The 23,337-nt window shown below is 40.5% G+C and overlaps 2 protein-coding genes across 3 annotated transcripts; one reads left to right on the top strand and one right to left on the bottom strand.

Annotated features, from left to right (window-relative positions):
* Positions 1-1,221: 1,221 nt before the first annotated feature.
* Positions 1,222-14,124, bottom strand: zgc:158482 (uncharacterized protein LOC100009650 homolog). 2 transcript variants are annotated; one of them, XM_037096541.1, is made up of 10 exons: positions 12,829-14,124; positions 10,335-10,544; positions 10,089-10,247; positions 7,804-7,928; positions 4,513-4,707; positions 3,832-3,922; positions 3,495-3,693; positions 2,703-2,800; positions 2,427-2,557; positions 1,222-2,307 (listed from the first exon to the last, which is right to left on the bottom strand). In XM_037096541.1, the coding sequence occupies exons 1-10, from the start codon at positions 13,310-13,312 to the stop codon at positions 2,131-2,133; spliced, it is 1,869 nt and encodes a 622-aa protein (XP_036952436.1). In that variant the 5' UTR covers positions 13,313-14,124; the 3' UTR covers positions 1,222-2,130. The 2 variants fall into 2 exon arrangements, with proteins under 2 accessions (XP_036952436.1, XP_036952437.1); XM_037096542.1 differs by lacking the exon at positions 12,829-14,124 and adding an exon at positions 12,643-12,822.
* Positions 14,125-17,104: 2,980 nt separating this feature from the next.
* On the top strand, positions 17,105-23,337 carry gatm (glycine amidinotransferase (L-arginine:glycine amidinotransferase)). Its single transcript, XM_037096547.1, has 9 exons — positions 17,105-17,263; positions 18,098-18,316; positions 18,466-18,661; positions 19,540-19,730; positions 19,892-20,029; positions 20,219-20,383; positions 20,478-20,541; positions 20,633-20,749; positions 22,212-23,337. The coding sequence occupies exons 1-9, from the start codon at positions 17,195-17,197 to the stop codon at positions 22,322-22,324; spliced, it is 1,272 nt and encodes a 423-aa protein (XP_036952442.1). The 5' UTR covers positions 17,105-17,194; the 3' UTR covers positions 22,325-23,337.

Here is a 23,337-nt window from a genome sequence, read left to right as displayed (position 1 = left end):
ATGAGAACTACTGTGATTGGTGGATCGCTGTGCATGCAGCGTGTGTGAGTCAGGTACACTTGATTTACACTCACATGTGTATACCATATATATCCTATACTGAATGCTATGGGTCATCTGATCACCTGCCTGGCCGATTATCAGATCTGAACTTCAGCTTTTTTTGTCAGTATTTGATTGCCTGATAAATCTTAAAATGTGCTGTTTTGTCTGCAAGTAACTAGTAGTAACTAAAAATATCAAATAAATGTGGTGGAGTAAACATACAAAATCCTTTTCAGAAATGTATTCACTAACAAGACCACGCCACGGTTTAAGGTTAGGGCAGTTCATTTAAACTGGCAGAAGATTTTGGAAAGGATAGGTGGGGTCAGGTTGGTGGATGAGGGAAAGGGGGTTTGAGTAGGGCTGCAGATTGGCTGGACCATCTGGGAACCAGGGAGGTTGAGACTCAGATGGGGATTAGGTCTTGATGGCACGCGTCTCGGTCGGCATGGCTTCATCATCCCCCCGGTGGTTCCTGTGCTGGAGTGGCCTGGGTCCCTGTTCTGGAAGATCTTCTTGCCATGAGGTGGCGAAGTTGAAGGCTGAGCTGCTGGGGATGGTGTGAGAGAGGAGAGTGGAGAAGGGGAGGGTCGGGGGTTATAGGAACTTTAGACGATCAGGAGAGAAATGGTTAGGCTTGCCTTTTAAGATTTCACAGGTGATTGAATCACTGGACATAGGTGGTGGAGTTAATGAGCCGCAGGATGTTAGGTAGATGAGATGAGGCCTGGGTGGCAGAACAGCCAGGAGGAGTGGCATGACCCAGTTCCTAAACCTTGATTAATCTTTTTTTCATCTTTAACTTACTGCTTCTTTCCTGATATAGATTTGACTCATGGGAGTTTTGCCTCACACAGCGCACTGCTGCACTTCTGCCATGGAGGTTATGATTGAACCTGTGTCAGCTTGTTGGTTGGTTGGTTGGTTGGTTTGCGAACAGAATTACACATAATCCACTGAACAGATTTCCATTAACAGACCCTGTTAGCTTTTGTTTCAGGTTCAGATAAAGAGACATTGCAAGAAAGTTCAAGAGAATTCAATGTTTCTGAGGGAGTGAAGCCTGGAGTCTTAATGAAGGCTATGTTTGTCATTCTAGCATTGTCATGATACTATAATTTCTAGTTTCAGTACGAAAAAAAACAGATATTCAATAGGGAAAAAACTGAACTTAAATTGACAGCATAATATTTTTTTATTAAAAGGTAAATATAACAAGGCTTGTATACTGTGTGTTCAGCAGAACAGCATTTAAGGTTACTCATGGTCATGACCATAGTCAGAGGAGGAGGCAGAGGAAGAGGAGGCAGGTCCATGTTGACACCACAGCCATGTGTTGACTCAGCTGGCCAAAATATCTGATACACCTCTCAATATAATACAGTCCAGTTTAACAGCATTCCAAACTACAACCATAACAACAAAATAAAGGCAGAATGTAAGGCAGAGCTGTTGTATCAGACCACGTCCGATCTGGAAGTAAATCTACTGAAGTGGCCGGTGAGTGTTCCCAGCTCGATGAGGACTCTGGTAACTCTGGTAACATGTGCATTTGTCTCCATCTTGTGGTCTGTCACACTTGAAATTAGTCTTAAAATCTGACATACACATAAAAACTCACTTCAGAATCAGTTCAATTTTTAGAATAGCATTTTATATTTACAGATACTGCCTCATATACCCATATAAAATTGATGTTATGCGCGGCTCTACATATTTTTTTACTTTTCACATGCTACTCATCTTTTCTACAGGCAAAGTATTCTGTAAGATGTTTTCAATGCCAAAATAAGACTGAATAAAGTGAAAGCAGCAGTTCTCTTACTGGAATGATGTCAGTAAATATACTATTTAAATAAAATTACTTGCCATTAAAAGTATCATCTATATGATAAACTCCCCATTCCCTGGCCCCTGATATGAATCCTTAACTTCTGATTCCCATATTTGAAGAAATGCATTTATGTCTGCATATTACTTTACAAAACACAAATGTTATCAGTGTAAGTAAAACATATTTGTTAATTCACTGAGTCACTGGAGGTCCATTATTAAAAGTACCAATGCAGCGTGCACAGAGCCTCCTCAGAGTTTGATGTTTCCTGATGAGATGCCGCTGTAGACCTGAGCTGTCAGTGGGATGTAACTCCTCTCCTTATCATCGAGGATGTAAAGAGGGTCCTGGATACATCCTGGATCAAAACTCTCCTCTACTAACTTCACCTTCATTTGCTTGAAAGTGCCCGTCACCTCCACAGCATTCTGGAAGGAGGAAAAGTAAAGCAAACTATTGATGGACGGGCAGAAACATTGATCCCAATCATTGTCATTTACATGTTTCAGGACAGAACAATGCAGTTAAGTGCGTGAAATAAAATGACCTGTATCCTGATAAAGCGAGGTCGGGCGTATGAGGGCAGGTAGCTGACCACATGCTCATATATTTTACTTCCATCAAACTGGGCACCTTCCATCACAGTGACAGCTGCCATCCCAATCCGGCCCTCATGACCTACAAACAAAACAGACAAAGCACCTGTCTTTATTAACAAATTCATTACCAGATTATTATCTCTTATATGTTCTGGCACTTGACAGTCATGGTATTCTTATTGGTTACACTCTCAGGTCGAATACACAGTGAAAATGACCATCACCTGGCACCTGGACTCCGTAAACATTGGCTTCTTTCAGACAGTCGCTGATCGTCAGGATGTCAGACACCTCAGTTGTGGCCACATTCTCACCTTTCCACCTGAAACAAGTTTGAAGCTTTATAACAGTTTATATATATTTGTTTCCTTGTTATTTTTGTTGTTGTTTTTAGACAAAAGCATAAGTGTCGGTCTGTGCATGTGAGGGAACAAAAACAGAGCCTCTCTTTGCACAGTAAGAGCTCAAGTCTCAACCACAAATGCAATACAATAGTTTCTCTAAAGGACTCTGTTGAACAATGACCTGTTTCAACTGAATTTAATATTTATATTAGATTTTTGAAAAGACAACATTTTACAGTTAACATATTATTAAGTCAAAAGCAACCAATTAAGGCTACTTCTTTGACGCCTGTGGAGAAAGTCACCAGACTCCCTTGACAAAATGTTCAATTTTGTAAATAGTAGAGTTAGGAGAAACTTAAAATACATTCTGAAGCACTGTCTTCAACAAATTCTTAACTATGTGGGCCATCTTGTTAATTCGGCGTATGTTATATTTGAAGATATTTCTTTATGTGTGTAAAAACATTGTATCCGTTTGTTTCACTGAGGTCTATGTTTAACTGCCTATAGGGCAGAAGTGATTGGATTACTCAGGTTTTATGGATCTATCCTTGATCTGTCATAAATTCCCTTGCAACATTTAATTTTCTATTTGTTCAAGTCTTTCATTTGGTATGGCAGTAAAGCTATAAACAATTATTTACTGTTAAATAAAATAAAATAAAATACCTGAATGTGTCACCTACACGATCCTGGAAGTAAATGAAATTGTCTTTATCGATCTTCATCAGGTCCCCGCTGTTGAAGTAAAGATCTCCTTTCTTGAGAACATTGCGAAGTCTTTTCCTCTCGGTTTGTTCTTCATTCTGGGCGTAGCCGACAAAAGGAGCGATGTCTGTGATCTTCGACACCAGCAGTCCTGTCTCACCTTCAAGAAAAAGCCAAGATACATGCCTTTACTGTTATCTAGTATCTATCTATTAAGTCCTTGTATCATGACCGACATGTCCTGATATCAAAGGAGCAGACGCAAGATTTATATTAAGATTTGCAGAAGTGTCTTCACCTGTGGGCGACTCCACACAGAGGCCGCTGGCATCTCGAACAGGTTCATCGCGCTCTGTGTCATACTGAATGAGCGTGTAGGGAAACAGCTTCTGTAGCAGGAAGTGAAGATGTCAGATTATGTGCTAATACATCCTTACATTTCCTACATAATTAACATATTATTTATTTGTGGTAGAATGTAATCAACTACATTTAATCAAGTACTATACTTAAGTAAAATTTGCACCACTTATTAAGTATTTCCATTTTAAACAAATTTTATACTTCACCACATACGCAAATACTGACCTTTTTAACTTGTTACTTTTCACTTTTGTTCATTAATTTTATCCACAGTACAAAAAACAAAAAACAAAACACTGATTCCAATAATCAGAAAAATGTTGAATATCAGATCTGATAATTGAAGTAATATTTCAGTAACTGTATGCATATTTGAATAAAGATTTTAAAGCACTCTTTCCACCACTTACTTGCTTTCAACTACATTTCCCCTTCCAACCTTGCTACCTGGAGATGCGGTTGAAAGCTCTCAAAGTTCCAGTAAGTGAGCCGCACTTAGGCCAGCCGCACTTTTTTTTTATCAACTGGCTTATTGTGTCTCAACAACTCAATAAAGATATTTGCAAAAAAAAAAACAAAAACAGAAACAAAAGTGTTGTTTCGATCAAACTCTCACCCGATGTAAGAAGTTGACTCGTCCGACAGCTCCAATTTTTCCTGCATAGTTGACAAATCCCACATTTCCCTCAGTGGAGGCGTAAAACTCTTTGATCTGAATGTTCCCAAAGCGACTGACGAACTCTCTCCAGATCTCAGCCCTCACACCGTTCCCGATGGCCAGTCGGACTTTATGCTCCTTGTCATTTTCTCTCTGCATTTGCACATAAACATAAAAGCAAACTGATTCAGAATTTTGCAAGAAATAAATGATGCGATACCTCATTGATTTCATTCATTCAGTCATTCAACCCTCAGAGTACATTCAGGGGGAGACCTCCTTAACAATATGACATATAGAGTATAAAACAGGCGAAACATCCTGGACAGCAAGAAACACAAATAGGAAGCTTAGATGAAAGTGAAAAATTATTAAAAGAATAAAGCTAAATCAGTAAACTAAGAATACTGTAGGAAAACATAAAGATGATAAATCAACTGAAACAAGAACAGCTGGCAGAGAAAAAAATCTAATCAACTCACATAAAAAACTGTACAAACTGTAAAAAAATAATGTATTAATAAAGTATGAGACTCAACATTGTTACCACACTTAAGTAGATTTTTCAGGTATCTGTACTTAAGTATTATTTTTCTGACCAATTCTGACTGTTCCTCCCTCCATTTGAACACAGATATCTGTACGTTCTCCTCCTTATATCCTCAAAACAGACCTGTTACTTTAGTTTGATGCATTTGAGGGGAAATATTTTATTTTTACATCATTGCACGCCACCTTCCCAACATCACATGAATGATTTTAACCTATCAGTGCACATCACGCAGAGCAGACCTAGCAAGATGGAATCAGACAGAGAAGAAATGTGGAGAAAAAGCGTGTTAGTGTCTCGTATCTGCAGAGACCCTGCAGCCCTCTGCCTGGATTTTCTTATTTTCTCTCTTTGTTGCTGCTCCGGACGCTTTAACATCCCAACATGTGTCTATTTGAAGTCCTGGGAATGAGACTCAACAATCAATTATCTTTGTGGTGCATTCAGGAACAGTTTGGACAAATCCTAATGATTCTACCTTCAACTTTAATAGTCTCTGAATTATTTTAATGTGATGTGAGCTTCAGTTAGCTTTGACCAGAGATGGCCAGTAGAAATGTCCTTCAGAGGGAAACTTGTTACTGTGAAGTAGCTAAAATATTTCTATGTGACTTAAAAATATAAATCTCTCTAAACCAATACAAATACTGTAAAGGAAATACCATTCACTGACAAATGCAACCCTCAAGTGACATATTATAGTCCCGGGAGATTTGGCTGCCAAGTTACTTGATATGGTCTCCCTCAGTAAAGGCCAGCATCTATTCCTAGAAGTGACCAGATACAGTCAAACCACCTCCTCTTCCCACTGCAGGGGTCACGCAGTAAATCGACACTGCACTTCATGTGATGCAATTAGATACTCTGAATGGCCAAACATGTAAGCAGAATCTTTACTCCTAATAACAGGAGATACATCTTTAGGTGATCTCATAAGTATGCAATCATTCTCGACTTTAAAATGGCTATTGAGTCTATCAGTGATTCAGGTTTGCACGTATCCATAGTGTCTCCTGCTTTTCAAACCCCTACAGATAATGACGCACAGAAACACGATAGTTGAGATTTAATGATTTCTATTTTGGTAAACCAGCTGTGCTCCGCAGTGGGAATGTACAGATTTGGAAAGTTCATATCTGACTAGACTCTGAAGGCAGCTTGCTGCAGCCGGTTCACAGTGCTCCGTGTCTGCAGATGCCTCCAGTGAACTTGAGTTTTACAGAGGTTAAGATGGTCAACAGGAGGCACGGTGCCCACAGCGCTGCCAAAGATACTGTGTGAGCTTGTTCGAGCTGCAGTCCCTCTAGTGACAGAAAATCTCACATTCAGTGAACAGATAAAGGTTAATATATGCGTGGAGCAATATTTCAGCTTATTAGACAGATATTTTTGAATATGAGGCTTCAAATGTGCAAAATACAAATTTAGGTGTTATTTTTGCTCAGATTTCTGTGATGGAAACTTGTGCTATTTAGTTGGTATTTAATAAGAGAGCCTCATTTGCACCTTTCAACATCAGAAAAATCATCTCAACCCAAGTAATCAACTGGTTATTGAATTTTACAATTCATTTTTAACAGCTGTTCTCTCATAATGAGTTTTCTCTCAGACTCTTATGCTGAAATCTCCACTTTAGCAGCACTTACATACTCGTTCATAGCATGATTTATATTACAGCCCCACTGATTTATTGGCTGGCCTATCAGAGATAGATCTGCTATTAAGGAGATCTTCCTTTTTTCCCCCCCTTATTTTATCCTGCACTGGTAAAACAAAAAAGTGTAGCACAGTATTTTCCACATGAGCTCATGCTGCTTTATGCTACAGGACATATGAATATCAGATCTTTGAGTGATCAAATAGCCACTGAATAGTTCCTGGCGATTATCTTGGAATGCTGTCCCTATTGGCCTATATGTTGTCAGATATGCACTAATATCAAAACTGTTATTTTAGAGATTATAATGCAGAAAAAGATGCCTTAGGTAATTTATGATTTATCACATTTCCTGTGAAGTTCACTATTTTATAGCACTGATGACATTTAGAAAATAAAGATTCCTGCCTCTGTTACATATCTTTGTCACCATCTATCTAATCTGTATGGCTGTTGACAGCATTTTCTGATTCACGGAAACTTCCCTCTGTGAAAGCCTTGAATAAAAAAAAAAAGACTTGAATATGTCAACGCAGTAAACCATGAAATTTGATCCTGGATTTATCCAGTGGTCATATTTCTGTCTGGAAATGTATGCAAAGGCTTTTGTCTTGATGTAAGTGGGAGTTTTCAGGGTGATATCTATTATTATCAGTTATAAAATATATATTTTACCCTGAATGTCTCCCCCATCTGTTAATGTTCCTCTGCCCCTGAGTTAAAGGCAGAATCACTTTAACGTCATACAGACCCTTTAAGACTGCCATCGGTTTAAGGTTTCACTCGAGAGTTTCAGCTGTCACATGGTCAAGCGGCTGCTGCAGAGGCTTTTCCACACAAAGAAAACCAAATGAGCTAAACCGGAATAAAGAATACTTAACTCAAGGGCAGAATCAGCAACTTCAAATGGTTGGACTTCAAAATACTTTATCTGCAAAACTCCTACTTAGACAACACTGGAATATTCCAGTACTGCTTAGTTTTAAGTTTTGCAGTAACAACAACTCTGAGTATAGACGTGGAAACAGCTAAATAATTGTACCTTCGGTGTACTACAGAGGTAACGCATCACTTCTCCTATGTACTGGATGACAGTCACACTGTTTTTCCTGCAGTCATCCCAAAACTGAGAGGCAGAGAACTTCCTCTTCAGGATGATAGTTGACCCTTCAAAATAAGATGGCAAAAAGATCATTTGGTTAGAGCTAATCATTAGAAAAACAGATGATGCAAACATTTAGATATTCAGTTATGAAAGAGGGGAAACAGCTGATTTCCATTAAAGCAAAGATATCATCTTTATTCGTGATAAATACTTACCAATAACTTTCTGGTGTTATGTTTTTAATTGATCTGCAAATAGCACTACTCCATTAACAATAGTTTACTCAGATATACCAAGACTACACTTATTGTGACATTTCCAAAACACAAGCCAACAGCACTGTGAGGCTGTATTCCATCTCTAATAATATGAATCTAACTAACAGCTTCCTACCAAGACTACACGTGGTGTGAACTTTGGCCTGTTTAGAAAAAAGCTGTTCAAAAGAGGAGGTAATCTGGTTTGGGTAGACCCGGCTCTGTTCAGATTACTGCCGGTGACAAAAGACTCTTTTATTCAGTTTCACAGCAGCAGGAATACCAGAGGGAGGGCGGGATCACTTTTCAATTCACAGTGGTGCAGCAGTCGCCTCATGTCTCTGTCAAGTGTGAGAAACTTATAAAAGCCTTGTAACAGGGAGCCACTTTTATGAGTCAGCATAATCTTTAAAGACACCTGGTGCAGGAGTAGATTAAAATCATACCTCCAGCATCAAATAATCATCAGTGGGAAACCAGTAAGGCATTGCACACCTGTCACTGCATGTGGCAAGGTCAGTAATTATTTCAAATGATTCAGAGCTGATTTGGATCCAGCCTGACGAATCGCTGCATGTTAAATATCGCCGCTGTATGAAGCATTCATTTGAAAAAAAGTTATTTTATATATTGTTAGTTTATATAATATAAAAGGTTTGTGCTTTTTCAGGCAATGAACTGGTCTTTTCAATTGTTTATTCATCTTAAAGATTAATTCCACCAATTTTACACATTAAAGTGTATTTCCAGGTCACTCTAATGTGGCAAACTGGTGGAGTTACCCTTTAAGTAGCAGGAGGATTTTCTTAAACCATTAAAAAAAAAAACACTTCAGTCCATCAGTTTATGTAAAGATTTAAAGTCAGCAAGCTACGATGTTAAAACTGAACCTGGATCAGCTGCTGTCAGCACTCACAACTTCTTATCAACTCTTTTGTGACTATCTGGCACAAGTCTTTCACTTTAACGCATTATTATGAAGTAAATATTGAATGAATAATGTGATGAATATAGACTAATGAAACCATCTGCGTGTAGACTGGCTCCATAAAACACACTCGCTTTCACTGTGCTGCCACATCTCCCAGAGGACTGACTATCAACCCATTCAGGCTGATAGCCCAGCACCATTTCTCTCTACTTTTGAAAATCTGTGATAAACTAAATGAATGAATAAACTCAGGTTTTGTCCTGCACTCTGAGGAAAACAGTAACCATCCAGTTGTCTTGCAACAGTTGTGCAAAATGTGGCATATCATGTTCCCATTATATGCTTAGTGGTCACTTTTCACATCAGGAGGTGGGAGGATGATGGTGGTGTTATTACAAGAGACAAGGCTGCCAGATGGTTTAGTCTCAGGGTATTTTTTAAGGACCTGTTTGTAAGAAAAGTTGTTTTTAGACCTCATTCCCAACTCGTCAAATACTGACAGCTACCATCATAAAGTGTCAGTATTTAAAGAGTTGAGAATGAGCCTCATAAAACAACTTTTCTTCCAAACTGGTCCTTTAAGGAGACCTCTGGACATGTCGAGACCTGTCTGTGGCAGCTAAAACCAGCTTTTTTTTTGGAGCAGGTCGAACCATCTCTATCTCTGATTGTTGGCGACCAAAACAGGTATTTGAAAACAAACCAACCCTAACCAAGTGATTTTTGTGACAAACGAGGAATAGAAAATTGAACGTAAACAAATGTAAATCTGCAACATAAAGAAACTTGTCTGTGGATCTGCAGAAACGTATTTAGCTAACATTTATTCTGGCAAGTCGGTTTCTTTAGTTTGACATGGTCACCATGAGGTTTTGTTTATGGAGCTCAATGTTACATGTGACCTGTTTGCTTACACACTAGGTTGGACACTCGCTGATGAATGTGTGGCAAACTGTGGCACCACCAGTGACGCAGATTTTACAGCTCACTGCACTGCACTGAGTTTGAAGGTACAGCAGTTTGTGTAGGCCCACCTGTCTCGATGGCGCCAATAAATCCTATAAGAAATCCAGCTGTGTGGTACAGAGGCAGGTTGACGTAGATGACATCACTGGACGTGACGCCGTTCGATGATAAAATAGCCAGTGCTGTTAGGAGGCGGTTCTGATTGACCACAGCTGCCTTTGGGAGACCTGAAAGACAACAAGACACAAACTGCTTGAAAGATGGAGAACACTTATATGACCAATATGTTGCCATGGGAACAGCCACTTTCATACCTGTGGTCCCAGAGGTGTAAATATAAACCGCAGGACTTTTGAATGTGACGTGTGATCTGAGGGATCGAGGGGGCGGGGAGTCTGATGCCTCGTCCACTTTATCAGAGAAGCTCTCCATTCCAGGTGTGTTACAGTGTTTGGTCATCAGGAGGACGGTGACGCCCTGCTCCAGCAGTGAAGGCAGCACGTCCTCCACTGCTTCCTTTAGCTCTGGAAGGGAACATACAGTACAATCATAACATACTAGTTTTACATAAAAATGCAGACCAACCTAAACTCTGGCAGTGACATACAATATGCAGCTCCACAGGTGACCAACACCTCATGAACTCAGCTCTGACACTGAGGTTTTAAAGGTGGAGGAAGAGAGAAACATAGCTGATGGTTGAGTCTCATTCTCAGGGTCGCTTTGGGTTGGTAGTAAACAACCTGAGAATGAAACTCAACAATCAACTATGTGTCTCCAGCTTCCTCCATCTTTAGGTGTGGACAGCACTAAATCTGAGCGCAGATGCCAGAAGATTAACAGTGAACTATGGAGATTAAGAAGGGTGAGGGTTACAAGATGCAGGGTGCAAAAGACTGTTTTTGAATACCTGAGTTGGTTACAAGGTGTTTCATAACATCAAAGAATATTTTGAGACCTCTGAAAATACCTAATTTATGTTCCAAACAAAAAGGAGAAAGGTTCTCATCAGAGTAACCACTGTCTGTAGCTCATTCAGCTTGGTTAGCTGTGCATGTATCGGTCCAGACTGGGAGCTCAGAGCACCAGAGGAGTTTTGGTACATACACTGCTAACACAGGAGCTTTTGACACAACAGGTCAGGGCTTATAAGATGAAAAATGTTGTTTCTGTACTTTTCCCTGTAGCAGAAACTAAACAGTAAACGTGACTCCAAAACAGCTGAAAGTGAACACAATGAAACAGTCAAACACAGCAGATGTCTGAAAGTACAATTGAAACTAAAGAAGCTACAAAATTACTGAGTTCTGAACACACTGACTTCTAAAAAATTCTTTCTCTCTGGTTTCCTGCACAGACATGCATTGAGTATCTATTTTAGGAGGAGGCTGGTGCTTGTTATGGGTTGGCTGCAGTTGTGAGTTGTCACCGCAGGCCGGGCAGACTCGGCTTGGACCTGCTTGCTGGCAAAGTGTGGCTCGGCTCAACTCAGCAGAGCAGAAAGTGATGGTGGAAAAACAGCATCGGTTTTTACACCGATGGCACTGGATCTTTGGACCGGACAGGCTGCAGCTCACTGGTTAGCATGCTAACTTCAGTAACACAGTGTGTAGACATCATGATGCCAACACTGCTATTTTTTCACATTCTGTTGAACATTTACATTTTTTTTTAATGGTTTTCAACTAAAAATCTCACATATTGCGCCTTTAAAAATACAGACTGAAATACCTGAGCACATTTTGAAACAGAAACATTTTCATCTAACGAAAGAAACCAACCTGTATATTTTTCACCAAGTGTATATTATTCAAGTTCAATCGGTTATATAATTATTTCAAATCAATATTTAAAAGAACCTGTGTGTAGGCTTTAGTGGCATCTAGTGGTAAGAGTGCAGATGGCAACACACAAAATACAATAACTCACATCTTGTTATTGTGGTAGCAAACAATGTAAAAACCTGAAATTCCCTCGGAAGACTCAGTGTTTGGTTTGTCCATGCTGGGCTACTGTAGAAACATGGCGGTTTGTGACCACATGTAGATACTGTGTACTCTGAGTCGACAGATTTTTGACCTGGCTGAATACGGTAAAGTAAAAAGTATAAATATTAGGAAAAGGAAATACTTAAGTAAAGCACAAGTACCTTGTAATTACACTGCAGTATACTTAATACTTGAGTAGATTTACTTATGCACTTATCACTTATGCATCATCAGTGATGTAAACATATCTATAAATTAATATTTTATTCTATTTCTGCCAGTAGATTCTCTTAAATCTTCCAAAAGTCTGCACACTGGACTTTTAATTCAACTGAGGTATTTTGCACTTACTGACTGTTTTTTGCAATTGTCCACCTCAGTATGTATGAATGCACAAGCATGTTTACTTATTCATTCTTTTCTGAATCTTTAGTATATCTAAAATGGTTAGAACCTGGTAGAATCATAGTGGAACCAGAATATTAATCTATATATTAATTCTGCTTATGACAAAACCTTTGAATCCTTGAAATATTGAATACTTCAGTCCAAGTATCATCCTACTGTGATGGAAATACTTCCCTAAACTAAACTACACCATCTAAATCTTGTATTTGTTTATTTATTTGCAAACTTGTAATCAGATGAGATTTTGGAGAGAGACTTCCTCTGGAGGCAGCCTGAGCTACACACAGTTTCACAGCTGTTCCCACATCCAGCCTGAGTGTCTGGCTGAAGTCAGCAGCTCCTTGAACAGCTGAAATATCTTCTTTTAAGAACCTCAGCCAACTTTCAGTGGATGTTCTCATTACGCACGAACCTGACGCAGCTATCAACACTTTGGCCTTGCAGCAGTTGAAGCAGTGCAGCAGAGACTTGGAGCGGATGTTGTGATTGAGGAGAGCCACAGGCGAGCCCAACTTAGCCAAGGCCAGCCAGGTGAACATGAAGGCGGGTTCATTCCCCATGAAAAGCGCCACGGTGTCCCCAGCTTGGTACCCAGACTGAGCCTGGAGCGCGTTGGCTGTTTTATCGCTCCGTTTGTCAGTGTAAGAATAAGAGTAAGCTTCATGTTCAAACACAATGAACAGCTTGTCCGGATGCGCTGCGCTCTGCTCCAAGAAACGATCCAAAACAAAGAAGAGGGGTCTCCTTCTTCGCCTCGACACGAACCTCACTAAAATCCGCAGTAGATCCCTGAAATACAGAATATCCATCCAGACATACGGGTAGAAAGTTTTGAGGGTGAATGGTATAACGAGGATAGTCGCTAAAATGACTGAAAGTAAATACACCTCCATCATGTTTTCTTGTTCAAAAGCCTCAGCTCCTGGAGAGAAGAAGGTGCAGCCCCCGCTGCAAAATGGGGAATGTTGCAAAAAAAAGAGAAAAAAAAAGAAGGATTTTGTTGAGTGGGGCGGAGCATTTTCTTAAGAAGCGAGTTAAGTTCATGGAACATGTAAAATATGTGAATCATTTGGAAACACCGCTGAAGCTCAGCTCCATTGTTTTATGGAGAAACACACAGAAAGCAGGACGAGTGGGAAGTAGTCTTCAAACTTTCTCTGACAGAACTAAGTGAGACTTATTTAGAGAACAACAAGCTCAAAGAATGTCGCACACATACGTCTCTGTTAAGGTCAGAGTCAGGGTCAGCTGGGAAAGGTTGTTGAGGTTGGACGATGTAATCACAGCTCTGTGCAACCTGTCAGAGGTCAGTTCATGCAAGAGGTGGCGCTGCAAGTGCCAGACAAGGCAAAGGTTCCCACTGAGCGAAACCACATCAAGAAGAGTCCAGTTTTTATGGTCTTCTCGGTGTCCACTATTAATGTCCAAGTGACCATGTTCAAAATGAGAACGCTTTTGCAATGTAATTTTAGAATTCTCTTCGACTTTAGTCACAGATTCTCTAAAAACTTCTTGTGGTTCAAAGTTTAAGTTTTTATGACGGCCAAGTTTGACTCCATACAGCAAAGCCACAGGGTGGATTCAAACCCCTGGCACCTGGCATCAGGTGAGCGACGCATCCGCTTTGTTACAAACCATGTTTTGGTCATCTATCATTGGAGCTTTAGCCTGCCTGAGGACGGCTGGAAGACCAAAACGAGGCTGTAACAAAGCTGATGAGAAGCTCTCCTGCTACAGGACATGCCTCATGTTGGCTGCTGTGATTGATGCTCAGGGTTTTAATCCACACTGCAGTTTTTCCTGCCTTTAGTAAAATTAGGCTTAAAACATTTTGAACCCTGTAAGGATGTCACATCGACATCAATAATGAATATTCACAAATTTCCCAGTTTGCGGGACTAATAAAGGCATTCTGAAAATACTGTCATTCTGGCTCTCCATACGATGTCTTTTTGGATATGTTAACATCATTTAATGTTTCTCTTCTTCTTATTTATCACATAGTGAAATAGGCCTTTATTAGGCTACTTTAGTTTTGTAGTTAAGTCCCTCCAAGTTTATTGGACTTTTCTTGATAATGTAGCCTTTAGCCTAAAACTTTTATTTAAAGGAGACATAGTTTTCTCATTTTCCTGTTCATAATTTTATTTTGGGTGATCAGTTGTCTCATGCTGTCCAGTATTACAGCTCTGTATTCATCCTCTGTCTGAAACACTGTTTAAGCGCCTGTGTCTTTAAGACCCCCCTCCCAAATACCTAGTCTGCTCTGATTGGTCAGTTCACACATGCCTGCGTCAGCACTACTCTCCATATCTGTGGTCGGCTCTGTTGTGCTTTCAGCCTCCTTTTAGCTTCAAACTTAAAATAATATAGTCATGAATTATACAAAACGTGTGACATGGTAAAATTGTGTGATGACAAAGTCACAAGATTAAAGTCGGGACTATTGAAGAGGCGTTTCAGGAGCAGTGTTTTCTGTGGGAAAGTGTCTATGTAGGCCGGCTTAAGCTGATTGTATGAAAGATTGAAGATTTTTTAAGTTAATTTTCGGGTCATCAAAATACGGACAACCTCCGACCCCCTTAAGAATGGGACATATAATAGACACAGTAACAGAAACTATGTCCATATATCCATTGTCTTACACTTATCTGAGGCTGGGTATCCAGACAACCTTCTCTCCAGCAAGGTTTTCCATCTTCTCAGGCGATTCCGAGGCATTCCTAGGCCAGATTAGATATGCAACCCTTCCAGCAAGTTCTTACTCGACCCCGCAGTCTCCTCTGGAAGAGCTTTGTAGGAAGGCATCCAGAAGGCATCAGAATCAGATGCCCCAGCCAACTCAGTTGGCATCTTTCAGAATCAGAATGCAAAGATGCAGCGGCTCGACTCTGAGCTTCCTGCAGATGTCCAAGCTCCTCAACATTCCTCTAAGACCAGCCACCCTATGGAGGAAAACTATTTCTGCCTCTTGTATCTCTCTTTCTTTCTGTCACTTCCCAGAGCTCATGACCATGGGTGAGGGATGGGATTTTCATCTTGAACTCCATTCTGACCAAAACCTGTGAACAAGATCCCAACATACTTAAACTCTGGCATTAACTGTCTCCCATGCAGGTGGTAGCAACATGTCTGAAGCTTCATGGCCTCAGACATGGTGTTGCTGACTCTCATCCTGGCTGCAAACTGCCGCGGTGCATGCCAGAATCTGAGGTTCCCAAACTGTGCACGCTCCTCACCCTGCTCTTTGAAATTTTCCCCATGAATATCACAAACATGATCAGAGACCTGGTGCAACTTTGGCAGAGACCACCCACTGAAAACTTTGTGCAGAGAATACATTTACAGTTCTCACTTTGGTTACATAGAGACTGTAAGGCGTGTAGTAACAGCCACGGTAAGCCATATTCATGCAGAACCCCCCACAGGACTCCATGAAGCACAACTAGGTTGGATGGTTGACCTCAGCAAGGTTAAAGAGCGGCCAGGCTGGAATCCACATGGCTCCTCCTGAATCTGTGTTTGGCAGCTGGTCAGAGTTTCCTTTCCAGCACCCTGGACATTTTTTTCCTGCTCTAGGCTCCGCAGTATGATACCTGAATAATTAGAGCATGCCCTTTTTTTTCTAGTTTTAGAAGAACTGAGAAACCTGCTCCCCCCAGTTTAGTTTAAATCTATGCATATCTCTGCATTTTGACAGGACCAATAATCACTTAGGAATTACCAGTGTCAGCACACAGATGAAAACTGGACTCAAATTCCGACATTAGACTTATATTTATCAAACTAATTTAAATGTATTTATATGCTAAAAAGAACTAAAATAGACGGCCCTGGTCCTACGTGCATATCCTTTGAAGCCTTGGGTATCAGCCAGAGCCATTTAGAGGTACTATCAGTCACTGAGGTCTTTTGGTTGTGAAACTCTTGTGAGCACAGCCCAGTGAAGCATGTGGCCACAGGCAGCACAAGGCTATCTCTTTGATTAGGTGAACTCCTTTTTAACCCTTTTCACTTTGCTGTGCGGCGTGTGTTCGGCAATGTTCCGGCCAGGTGAAACTGTAAATGTTTTGTGGTTGCACTGGATTCAAAACTAGGAAATAAGCAGGGCAGACTGAGAGAAGACACTCTGTACAGTTGTGTCCAGACACTTATTCAGAAGATTTATCACATTAGCTTCTTTATATACACAATTTAAAAGTTGCTTTTTTTGTCATCAACACATGAATACTAACAAGAGAAGATTGCAAAGATATTTGTTTGAGATTTGTAGACTTCATCTTGATTTTAAATACATTAAATAACATTTTTAAAAAATCTGTTTCCAGTCTTTTTGTGCAGAAGCAAACATAACATGTCCCTGTAATTTAGTTTAATCTGCAATACCAACATGTCTTTTTATGATTATGTCGTTTTATACAGTTCCTCCGTTAATTTGTGTCCAAAAATGTCAGTTCCCACGTCGCTGCCTTGAAAGAGGGCAAACATATTCCGCACAATGAAAACAATTCTTGAGACATTTCCAGAGTCTGTCTCCTTGAGAAGCATTTTAACGCTAGTAGCCCAGTCGATAAGAATTTGCTGGCGTCAGGGGATTGTGTTTCAGAAATGCTTTTTCCTCAAGTCACGTTGCCCCACGACACGAAGGCGACCAATGGTGTCCGAGACACGTCGAGCCGCTCCTATAAAGCTGAGGCGTCTTCATTCATGAGGCAAACTGCGAGGTGGATCCTGCGCTGCCGCTTGCGCTTCACTGACACTCACTATTACTTTGGACAATGCTGCGAGTCAGGTGTCTGAGAGGAGGTAGCAGAGGGGCCGAGGCTGCCCATCTGATCGGAGCCATGGTTGGTATAACGGTGGTTTTTATGTTGTTTCCAGAAATTTTAGAAAAAAGTATCCTTTTGTTTTGTTTTTTGTTTTTTGTTTTAAAAAAGCACATGTCAGTCAAACGAATAAAGCAAATATGTTGGACATTTTCTTCACTGTGCTACATGTGAGCTGCTTCTTTCACTTCGGATCATTTAATTGATTTATCGTTTGTGTGATTAAATTTTGTATTTGTCGGAAATACAAAAAAGAAAAAAGAAAAGAAAAAAAAAGAAAGAAAAGAAAGAAAGTAAGAAAGAAAAAGAAAAGAAAAGGAATCTAGAGAGTCAAATCCAGTCTACTCGACTGTCTGGACAAAAACACAGATTTCATCATCAGGATGGATTTGTCTCTAAATGCTGAGAGAGGTTTTTTTTTTCTCTCGCCTCTGGTGTCGGAGTGACAGTGAACAGCTGTTTGGCGCAGATGCGCTCCCAAACTCAGTGACTCTGCTCCTGAGCCAGCAGAGGCCTCACTATCTGCGGAGATAAGGCTTCTTAATAGCACGTGTACTTTGGCAGCAAACCAACAGGCGGCATTTCTCGCTGATACCTGCGGGCGCTGCGTTTCTCCTGCACTACTCTACTTTACTGTAATTAGCCCTCGTGTACGTGCGCCGCCAGCCAACTCATTCATTGGTCTAATTTCACTTAATGACTGGTGTGGAAAATATGCAAACATGCACACAGCTGATTCGGTTTTGTACACATAGGTTGAATTTGCATATATCTACAAAGTCATTGCCTGCACAAATATGAAATCCGGTTTTCAGCCGCAGAATATTAAAGATACTGTGTTATTTCCGTCCTCAGCTCGGCCGGGCGGTGACTGGATGGGCGCAGAGGGCCTTCCAGAGCACTTCGAGCGCAGCAGCTGCACAGTCCCAGCGTGCATTGGACGAAGAACATGTTACTGAGCCCCTGCAGCAGGAGTGTCCTGTGTGCAGTTACAATGAATGGGACCCTCTGGAGGAGGTGATCGTGGGACGTGCTGAGAACGCCCACGTGCCTCCCTTCACTGTGGAAGTGAAAGTAAGCCACACTGTCCAGATGACATCTGTGACAAACACACGGAGCACCGTCCACACTGCTGTCTGTGCATGTTTCCACCACTGTAACACGATGCCTTACTTTAACTGTGAGACTGACTCCATGTTGTTACACTGTGAACCTCTCAACAGGCTAACACATATGAGAAGCACTGGCCCTTCTACCAGCAGTATGGGGGCCAGTCTTTTCCTGAGGACCACTTGACAAAAGCTGTTGCCGAGATTGAAGAAATGTGCAATATTCTGCGTCACGAGGGCGTCACTGTGAGAAGGCCAGAACCATTGGACTGGTCCATGGAGTACACAACTCCAGACTTCACCTCATCAGGTAAAGATGATACATAAAGCAGAGGTATAAGTCACCTATAACCCCACAACCTCAGTACCTACTCCACTTTATTTATTTATTCTGGTTTATTGCAGAATCATCATTTTCCACATTAAATGTACAATAAGTATATTAAATATGACACATTTTTATAGGTTGTAGTGGATTAACTTGTGGATAACTGTTAAAATGAAGCGCTTACAACTGTTCACCAATAACTGTTCAACAACAAGTGTTGTACTCAGCAGTGGAGTCAAAGCAAAAGTCACCCACACAGTACAACTTTAGAAGAAGTATCTGATATTAAACGTACTTCTGAAGAATTTTCTTGCAACAGATGTACTGCTATAAAAATGTAGTGAAATAAAAAGTGCTTTATGTTGTACAGTGTAATTTCTTTATTTGATTGCTGATAACAAATTAATTTAAAACATTGCTATTCTGGCTCTGATGCAGCATGTAATCTGCAAAGTAACTAGTAACTAAACTTATCACGTGAGTAGAAGTGGAGTAAAAATACAATATTTGCCTCCAAAATGTAGTGGAGTGGAAGTATAAAGTAGCAGAAAATGGAATACTCAAGTAGAGAACAAGTACTCTAAACTGGGTTTAAGTGCAGTAATTGAGAAAATGTATTTAGTCACATTCTATAACTGCATATAATTATGTAATGATAATATCAAGGTCTATTCTGTATAAACATTTACTTTTGATATTTTAGGTTCATTTTGTTGTGTATAAGACTTGTAATAGAGGACTTCAATGGTGTAAGACTTCTGTTTCTTAAGTAAATAATCTGACATTTATCTGTGTATGAAACAGTTGCATATTTGAAATATTCTCTCTAAGCTGACTGTGTGTTGCTGAATCTGTTGCAGGTATGTACGCTGCCATGCCCAGAGACATCCTCATGGTGGTGGGGAATGAAATCATCGAGGCTCCTATGGCCTGGAGGGCTCGCTTCTTTGAGTACCGAGCTTACAGACCTTTGATCAAGGAGTACTTCAGAAAAGGTGCTAAATGGACCACAGCTCCCAAACCCACGATGGCCAACGATCTGTACGATCAGGTGAGGCTTTATCTTGTGAGATTAAAGTAATACGTGCATTCAGACACCTTGTTAGTTCTGTTCTTATCACCCCTGACCTCTTTGACTCATGCTATCTATTGCACTGGCAAGAGGCAAGAGTGCTTAACTGCTGGAGTGTAAATCATTACTGTGTCACTCAGGACTACCCCATACGCACAGTGGAGGACAGACACATTCTGGCCGCCCAGGGGAAGTTCGTGACCACAGAGCACGAGCCCTGCTTTGATGCAGCAGATTTCATCAGAGCTGGGAGGGATCTTTTCGTCCAGAGGAGTCAGGTACAAACACTGTCTGCTACATGATGGGGAGAAACTCCTCATTCTTATCCAACGATCGAGACACATTCTGCTACTGCTTGAACAGTAGATGACATTCAGAAGTCTCAGTGTGCAAGTGGATACTCAAAAACATGCTGTGCTTTCATCTGAGGATATAACCCTCAAACCTCATTTTTTTTTCTTCTGCAGGTTACAAATTTCATGGGAATTGAGTGGATGCGTCGTCATCTGGCCCCAGACTACAAGGTCCACATTATCTCCTTCAAGGATCCGAACCCCATGCACATCGATGCCACGTTTAACATCATCGGGCCGGGACTGGTGCTGTCAAACCCTGATCGCCCTTGCAACCAGGTACTGTCAGACAGGAGAGTCTGCTTATCTTTTATTACTGAGCACTCTGCTGAGTTCTCTGAGTTCACCTCTGCTCTTTGTCCCTTCACCTCAGGTTGACATGTTCAAGAAGGCCGGCTGGACTATTGTGAAACCACCAACACCTTTGATTCCTGATAGTGGGTTTCAATCTAAGACTTATCTTCTCCTGCATCAGCAAAATGCTTTGATTTCCTCACTGTACAAAAAACACTCTCTTTTTCCGTGCAGACCACCCGCTGTGGATGTCCTCCAAGTGGCTGTCCATGAACGTCCTGATGTTGGATGAGAAGCGTGTTATGGTTGATGCCAATGAGAGTACCATTCACAAAATGTTTGAGGGTCTCGGTGAGTTCATACTCAAGTTATTACACACACATACATACATACAGCCCTGTGATAGACTGGCGACCTGTCCAGGGTGTCCCCTGCCTTCGCCCTAAGTCAGCTGGGATAGGCTCCAGCCCCCCCGCGACCCTGCAGAGGATTAAGCAGCGTACATATAATGTGTACAGATAATGGATGGATGGCATACATACATACATACATACATACATACATACATACATACATACATACATACATACATACATACATACATACATACATACATACATTCAGGGCTGCAACTACTGATAATTTTCATTAGTAATTCATCTATCATCGATCATCTTCAATCATTTGGTCTCCAAGATGACTCATGTGTGGGGTTGGAATGAAATTATCTTTGTCATCATTAGTTGAAAAAATTACTATAAAAACAAGTCAGTTAGCAAAATAGTTGCAGATCAGTTTCTGAACTAATCGTTTTATCAATGAAACATTTCATGTCCTCTTGTTCCTGACACCTCCTGTAGCTGACATCTCTCAAAGTCTTTATTACAGGGCTGCAACTAACAGTTGTTTTCACTACTAATTAACCTATCAGTTGTTTTCTCAGTGAATCGTCAGATTGTCGTAGAGGACGACATTTTGGACATTTCTTATTCCTATTTCCTCTTCCTATTACTTTAAATGTAGACTAACTGATTAATCAACCAATTGTTGCAGCTCTAATCATTTTACACTCTTAAGATTGATTTTAACAGAAACTTTGAATTATTCTATGCTCTGACAGATAAAACAAAAGCAGGAAACTCAGAGAGACAATTTATAAGTCACAAGTAAAAACAAGAAGGCAAGTTTATTTATGTAGCACCATTCAGAAACAAGGCAATTCAAAGTGCTTTACAGCAACTTAGAAATGGAATAAAACCAGGAAATAAAGGCATTAAATACTGTCAAACTCAGAAAACAATGGTGGGCAGTATGTCACCAGAGGAGTGAGTTTTAAGAAGTGAAGGAAGTTACTTATTTTGTGAGCCTTATCTCATCAGGTCAATCATTCCAAAGTCAATAAGTCCTGATTGCAAAAGTGCGGTAACCTTTACATTTCAGACCTGACTTTGACACGGCTAGAAGGGCCACACCTGAGGTTCAAAGGCTGTGAACGGACTGTCTGTCTGCTACCAACAAGCTTTGAGTGATCGGTCAAATCTTAAAATCAATTCTGAATCAGACAGAGAGCCGATAGAGAGCAGCCACGAGTGGTGATGGCGACAGAGAGACTGTTGGTGTATGTCAGACAGGAGGGGAAAATGAGTGCAGGAGTTACTTTTCCAGAGTGTGACGGCATTGGTAGGATTGTGGAGACGGTTCTTACTGGTCAATCTTATGAATGAAATACTCTATAATTCAAGGTTCATACTCAGAAAACAAAGCCCTCTAATTTGTGCAGCGCTTCTGACTGTAAATGTGTTTTTTGTGGCAGGTATCAAGACCATAAAGGTGAACATTCGTCATGCCAATTCCCTGGGTGGTGGCTTCCACTGCTGGACAACCGATGTCCGCCGCCGTGGTACCCTGCAGTCCTACTTCCACTAGCCTTGCCAGAAATAGGCAGTTTTTATTGAGCTTTGAAGATTTTAGCCTAAATCCCAAATCTTAATAGCACTCTAATGATCAAATCTTTATTGTCCGTGAATCAAGTTTACGCGTGTGTGTTTGGGTTTCACCTGCTGCAAAGTCAACAAGTCTAACATGAACTAACGATGAGGTGATCTCAGGATGCCCGCTGGCATCTGGATTTGGTCTTTATGAACACGTTTGAATTGTTTTGATTTGACACTGCTGCCTTTTTTGCAAACAGCTTTGTTCAGATATACGCTCAATTAGCAACAAATGAACATCACTTTACGTAAATCAGTAATCTCAATATCAACTGCATTTCTGGCCTGGCTATTGTGAAGCTGCATAGTTTATGACTTATACACCTGAAAGTCAAAACTTCGAGGACAAGGTACAATTTGGTATGTGATATTCATCAGATAAGGGCACAGGAGGAAAGATGCTACCTCCTCTTTAAAAGTCAGTAACCATAATTTTGTCTTTTACCAAAGTATTTTTTTATTTAAAAGAATGTATAAAAGTCGTTACGTAGGTCATTAATCAATACTGATTTCTTTTCACTAGTATATTATTAAAGTATTATTCATATTTTTCATACTCTTTATTGGATTTCCCGTCAAATAGATGTTTTTATATATTTACTTAAAAAGTATGCGGTCCATATCAGATGTTGTATACCTTCTGCCTCTGCTGTTTTCTTCTACTGTAAACTGGGCCAGTTATATGCTGCTAGTCATTCTCAGTACTTGGCTGCTTGTGTGTGTGTGTGCAACGCAAAAATGCCTTAAAACTGTTTTGTTGTGAAGATTTGTGTTTTATAATTCCTTTGCTGCATATACAGTTGGATTCAATGATGGTGACATCTTCAAGGCTGCCTTGATTTTTCTTTTGAAACGAATTCTTGGGAAGTTACAGCTTAACAGAGGAATGCACGCGATGTTTTGTAATATGCAACATTATTAAATGTAATTAAAGAGTGTTGTGTGTGA

The sequence above is a fragment of the Acanthopagrus latus genome, chromosome 4 (genome assembly GCF_904848185.1).
Source record: "Acanthopagrus latus isolate v.2019 chromosome 4, fAcaLat1.1, whole genome shotgun sequence".
NCBI classification, from domain to species: Eukaryota; Metazoa; Chordata; class Actinopteri; order Spariformes; family Sparidae; genus Acanthopagrus; species Acanthopagrus latus.
The sequence above is the reverse complement of the archived record's forward strand: the minus strand, read 5'-3'. Positions and strand labels throughout refer to the sequence as shown.

Coding starts and splice junctions, on each gene's coding strand:
- zgc:158482 (XM_037096541.1), bottom strand. CDS start 13,312: ATGATGGAGGTGTATTTACTTTCAGTCATTTTAGCGACTATCCTCGTT. Junction 2,558..2,702: donor TTACGGAGTCCAGGTGCCAG/GTGATGGTCATT, acceptor TTTTGTTTGTAG/GTCATGAGGGCCGGATTGGG. Junction 2,308..2,426: donor CTCGCTTTATCAGGATACAG/GTCATTTTATTT, acceptor TCCTCCTTCCAG/AATGCTGTGGAGGTGACGGG.
- gatm (XM_037096547.1), top strand. CDS start 17,195: ATGCTGCGAGTCAGGTGTCTGAGAGGAGGTAGCAGAGGGGCCGAGGCT. Junction 18,662..19,539: donor TCCAGACTTCACCTCATCAG/GTAAAGATGATA, acceptor AATCTGTTGCAG/GTATGTACGCTGCCATGCCC. Junction 20,750..22,211: donor CAAAATGTTTGAGGGTCTCG/GTGAGTTCATAC, acceptor TTTTTGTGGCAG/GTATCAAGACCATAAAGGTG.